Source organism: Nylanderia fulva, unplaced genomic scaffold, assembly GCF_048542155.1.
Source record: "Nylanderia fulva isolate GAGA-0341 unplaced genomic scaffold, ASM4854215v1 Scaffold525, whole genome shotgun sequence".
Lineage (NCBI taxonomy): Eukaryota > Metazoa > Arthropoda > Insecta > Hymenoptera > Formicidae > Nylanderia > Nylanderia fulva.
Window position 1 is genome coordinate 15111 of NW_028190616.1, and position 5621 is coordinate 20731.

Here is a 5621-nt window from a genome sequence, read left to right on the forward strand (position 1 = left end):
GCTTCGAGACTCCTATTGGGGAACCTTGTCTCCAGATACTGGTTAATGAAAAGCTCCCCGGCTAAGGTGCCTTCAGCCTCAGCGCGTGCCATGAGTCTAGTTTCCTCAACTGACCATCTGGCTTTTAAGCGGTCAACATTGATAGCACTGTTAGCTTGTAGTGGGTGAGCACGTACTTTGTGGACACCAAGACCACGCATGTTCCGGAACCTCGCCGAACACTGCTCACAGCTGAACATTTCCTCCTCTAGGCTGTCCACTTCAGCCTGGCTGGTCCTTATAATGGTTTGCGACGGACCAGCTGCGACCCCGTCAGGGTCCTCCGCACCTCTCGCGCTCTCACTCAAGCAAGCACTCGCACGCAGTCCCCGGGCCATCCGAGAACCCGGGACAGTATTCTCATTCAAATTTCTCTCCATAATTAATTGCGTGTAGGGGGGCAAACGGATTGACAACCAAGAGCCCCCCAAGAAACCCCGGTCTTTCTTAGCCCCACAACTCACCATGACCGTAGGCGCATGGGCCGAAGCCCTTTGGGGCGCACTTCGCTGTACACTCTCTTAGTCGACACCTACCGAGTTTAAACTTTCAAAGTAGGCCGTTTCCGGGAGCACCACAAGGAGGTGGAGGTACAACTTGGACGTGAGAGGCTGAAGGTCCTTACTAGAGGACTTCGTTGGCGCATCACGAACCAACCACGACTCTCTCTAAGTACCATCGCAGCGTGTTGCTTTGAGGACCGAGAGAGTCATAGTTACTCCCACACTATCCTTTTTGTATTCTTCTATTTCGATTGGATCCGGATTGTCACAGTTTTTAAGTATGAAATCTTTTTTGAGATCTTCAAACTTATATTCCCTGTCTACGTCATAAATTATAATAGTAGGATTTATTTTCCTTGGCTCCTCTACTTTCAATTTCTTTGTTGTTAGGTTTATTCTTTTCACAAAGTCCCCGTCTCTTTCATCCACCTCCACCACTACTCCTTTTCCTCTCATTTGCCTTATTGCTTTTATCCTCAGCCTTTTATTTGTACTTGTCAGTTCCTTTATAACCTCCTTTTTTATTTTACTATTCGTTCTCGCATCTTCGTCTTCTTTTATAGGTTTAATTAGTACTACTTTGTGCGTAGTATCAGACCTCTTTTCTTTTTCTTTTACAGCACCTGTAGCAGTCCTTGGAGTTCCTGCCGTAACATTGGCATAGGAGAGTCCTTTAGGCCTCAAGTCAGCAACAGCTTGGTAAGCAGCTATCCATTTTTCTTTTTCTAAAACTACATTATGTAGTCTATTTTCTAGTACTGCCCATTTGGACAATATGTATTTTATTCCAGATTTTGTTATTTTGTTGTTATCATTAAACATGAATGTCTCGAGCGGTTCCTTTGTCTCCATCATCTCCTCTACTTCATTTACTCCTGTGCTCTGTTCTAATCTTTCATATCCATCCTTCTCATTTTCAGAATCACTCAGCCTTGTGTTCCCTTCATGCGTCTCTTCAGTGTCTTTTTGGGTACTACCCGAAGGAGGTGGTGATCTACTTACAGATCCCCTTCGCGCAAACAGCAATTCTCTTTTTCTCTCTTTTTCGGCGTTCAGAGTTTCGGTTACTTTCGTGCCAGCATTAGTCGTTACCAAAGTATCAGCCAAGTTTTTGTGTTTTTGTTAGAGTTTTGTTCTTTCCATGTATATCCCACGAGTATGGCAGGAAAAAAAATGTCCACTCAGGCAGAGCCTCCATCACCTGGGTAAGGCGACTTATATATCACAGAGGTTGCGCCAGGTGCCCCTGGGGGATCGTTTGCGGTCGCGCAACTTAACCTCCCCGCGGCCATGCAGCCCCAGACACGATGCCTCCCATCCTGGCTTGAAAGGGACCTCGGGGCCCCGGGTGCGTCATGCCCGTACTACTGTCGAATCGTCAGTAGCCCCCTGGGGAAAGTAGATAGGAACAGATGTCCGTGGTTGATTTAACGTGCGGTACCTGCTCAGAGAGCTTAATCACACGACCCCTATGGGTGCGGAATTGGGATAAGCCCAATCAGCTCGTTCCAGCAGGCCAGGAACTACCAGTAGCGCCTCCGAGTTTGTAGGACTCTTCGGCAACCCACCGGTTGGGGCGAGCGCCTGTCCAACGCTCTACCAGCTGTGCAGGACTGGTGCCTGAGCAGATACGCTGCTCATCCGTCGAGGCCCGAGAGCCCCTAACCAGCATGCGGCTTTAACCACTACCCCCACGAGTCCGACCTCAATTTACCACAGGTGCACTGGAGTTGATGTCAAGCCGAGGGTGTTTCGGATATGCAACGTCAACGTGGTGAGTAGCACAGCAGCGCACAGTTCAAGACGAGGCAACGAAACTGGCTTGACGGGTGCGACCTTAGATTTCGCCATGATTAAATTGATTGTGATTTGTTCCTTTCCAGAGTTGCGGATGTAAACGGCGGCAGCATATCCTCGCTCTGATGCATCTGCGAAGCCGTGGATCTGCAACGTGGAGTAATCGCTGAGCCAGCGATTCACCCATATGTTGCTGAACAGAGGTAGCTGGTTCAGCAGCTGTTGCCAACGTTTGACGTCCTTGGCAGGTAGTGGAGTGTCCCAGTCGAGTTGCTGAAGCCAGGTGGTCTGGATCAGGATCTTCGCCCGAATCACGACAGGTGCGAGCCAGCCCATCGGGTCAAACAGCCGTGCAGTCTCTGCGAGGACTCGTCGCTTCGTGAACTCGCTGACTACACGAGGATGTATGGCGAAAGCAAACCGGTCTTCTTGAGGATGCCATCGCAGACCCAAGGTCGAATGGCTCTCGTCGTCCCAGGAATGTGGTCCTTGCTGCAGCCGATGCTCCTGTGGGACTCCGCTGAGGACGTCCGGATTGTTTGAAGCCCACTTCCTCAGCAAAAATCCGCCCGCCATGCAGAGGTTGCGCAGCTCTGTCTGGAGGTTGACGGCATCGCCGAGGTCGTCCGCTCCGGTGACTACGTCGTCGACGTAGCAATCTCGCCGTGCTGTGGCCCTTTGAGGAAACTGCGCCCCCTCGTCCGCACAGAGTTGTCGCAGCGTTCGGATGGCCAGGAACGGTGCACAAGCCATGCCGTAGGTCACCGTCAGCAGCTCGTACTCCTGGATCTCGTTCGTTCTGTTATGACGCCACAGTACTGTTTGAAGACTGCAGTCCTCAGGATGTACGAGAATTTGGCTGTACATCTTCTCGATGTCTGTGACGAAGACATACCGGTGCCAACGCCATCGCAGCAGTACGTCGGTGAGAGCGGGCAGTAAATTCGCCCCAGTCAGCAGATGCGAATTCAGCGAGGTCCCGGTTCGTGTCCGTTGAGAGCCGTTGAACACGACTCGGAGCTTCGTCGTCGTGCTCGACTCATTCAGGACCCCGTGATGCGGTAAGTAGCATCTGATGTCCTCAGCTGTTGTTGCGATATTTACCCTCTTCATGTGTTGCAGGTCCTCGTATTCCTGCATGAAGCTGCGATAAAGGTCGCCGAATCGAATCGAAAGTCTCGGCTGCCCTTGGACTCCATGGCCTTCAGGAGGTGCTCCGCTGGGCGGCGAGTGTCTTGAAGAGTCGTCGGCGGTGATGCGAGAGGCAGTCTCACCATGTATCTTCCGGTGGGCGTGCGTGTGACGGTGCGCACGTAAAGCTCCTCGCACTTGGTTTCGTCAGGAGTGAGTGGAGCCTGAGATATTGGCTCGCTCTCCTGCTCCCAAAAGCGGCGAACGAGGTCGGCGAGGTCATGATCGGCGGTGCATCGGAATGTGCGGCGATGTCCGTTGACTGAAGCGGCGTCGTATCCGCCAGAGAGGATCCACCCCAGGTTTGTTTGCTGAGCGATCGGCATCCTCGAATCTCCCTTGCGGAGGCCTTCCTCGAGAATCAAGGAATAAACCTAGGCTCCTAGGAGTAACTCAGCTGGGTCGTCGTCCAAAAAACGAGGATCGGCCAGCTGGAGTCCTTTGAGATGAGGCCAGCTGCGTTCTCCTCGCCTCGTGAGACTGATCCTTGCTGCAGTGATATGCGAGGCAGCACAAAGGCTACCACGCTGAGCTCGGCGTTGGTCACGTCTGATGTTACGTGCAGCGTTACTTTGCCTCGAGCGGATCCTGAGCGGGTCCCTCCGATGCCGAAGATCGAGAGATCCGTCGAAACTCGAGGAAGGCGAAGGCGTTGTGCCAAGGTCTCTAAAATGATCGACACCTCAGAGCATTGGTCGATCAGAGCGCGTACGGCGTGTGGTGAACCGTACCGATCGGCGATGTTCACTCGAGCTGTTGCCAGAAGAACGGCCTTGTGATCCTGATGTTGCAGAGTCGTGGTCAGTGTGGTGGCGCGTGTGGTGGCCTCAGCTGATAGTGAAGACGTCGGTGCTCCGTGCAACATCGTGTGGTGTCGTGCGTCGCATGTGAGGCAGTTCTTCTTTGACTGGCAGCGAGATAAAAAGTGGTTGTTTAAGCAATTGTAGCAGCGCTTGTGCTTGTCTCTATGAATGCCTTACGCTCGTTGACCGTCTTGGCCTTGAAGTCTCGGCAGGCCATCAAAGTGTGGTTCTCGCGACACAGTGCACAGTGCGGCGGTTCAGATCCTTGGTGTTTCGTGACGTGTGCCTTGGCGATCCGTGGAGCATTCCCGGACGGTTTGCTGACGCCCTTCGGTCGTGCGGCATTAAGCGTCAGGATCCGCCGACTGATAAAGTCAACGAGTGCCTCGTTCTGTGCTGGCTCTGATGAGTCTGAAATGGACGACTCCCACTCCAGACGTGTGCGTGCATCAAAAAGCTCAGTCACCAGGAAGTTGAAGAGGTCCATCCCGTGGGAGTTTATTGGACGCCCGATGCTCTCCTGACCGTTGACGGTGGCAGTAACGGCGTTGTGGATGCGTCTCAACTCCTCTGCGGTATCTCCCTTCATCTTTGGCACGGCGATGAACGTGGCAAAGTTGAAGCGGATCAATTCTTTTTTATTGTTGTAGTGCAGTGCTTGGCCAGTATCGCCCAAGCACGCTCATAATTGTCGCTAGTGACGGGTAACGACTTTATTAATTTTTCAGCCGGTCCCGTCAGATATGAGCGGAGGTGATGGAAGCGCTCGATGTTGGAGATCGCGTTGCCACTCACGACGGAGAGAAAGAGATCCCGGAACGACGGCCAATCAGCGTAAGCACCCGAGAATGGCGGTACCTTGATGCGCGGCAGTGACGACCGTGGCGTGACGTCGGCAGAAGGAGCTACGTTCGGTGCACGAAAGTGTTCGGCGTAGCCATCAAGTATGCTTCGCTGACTTACGTATAGATTTTCTGTATCTGCATGAAAATCTGATTTAAAATAATCGCTCTCACTGAATTTGTCTTTCAGGGCCGCTCGGATAAGGTCGTGCTGCGTCTCAAACTTTGTCCACAGCTGATCCAGAATTCTGGTGCGTGTGGCGATAGCACTGGTGGTGATATTGGCGCTGCCCAGCTTCTTCAAGTACTCTGAGCGTGAGATTCGGATTTGAATCTAACGCTGACAATCGACCAGCGTGGACACATCCATGACGGCTGCACACCCAGACGTTCACACTTTCACTCACACGAGAAGTCACGCTCGCGAACTTGCGGTTGCCGGTGCG

General features: G+C 52.6%; 1 protein-coding gene across 1 annotated transcript; it reads right to left on the bottom strand.

Moving 5' to 3' along the window:
- Positions 1 to 2518: 2518 nt before the first annotated feature.
- Positions 2519 to 3856, bottom strand: LOC146721198 (uncharacterized). The gene is made up of 3 exons (XM_085487292.1): positions 3614 to 3856; positions 2570 to 3473; positions 2519 to 2532 (listed from the first exon to the last, which is right to left on the bottom strand). The coding sequence occupies exons 1-3, from the start codon at positions 3854 to 3856 to the stop codon at positions 2519 to 2521; spliced, it is 1161 nt and encodes a 386-aa protein (XP_085343418.1).
- Between the last annotated feature and the right edge of the window lie 1765 nt (positions 3857 to 5621).

Coding starts and splice junctions, on each gene's coding strand:
- LOC146721198 (XM_085487292.1), bottom strand. CDS start 3,856: ATGCCGATCGCTCAGCAAACAAACCTGGGGTGGATCCTCTCTGGCGGA. Junction 3,474..3,613: donor CGCCCACCGGAAGATACATG/GTGAGACTGCCT, acceptor AGCTTCATGCAG/GAATACGAGGACCTGCAACA.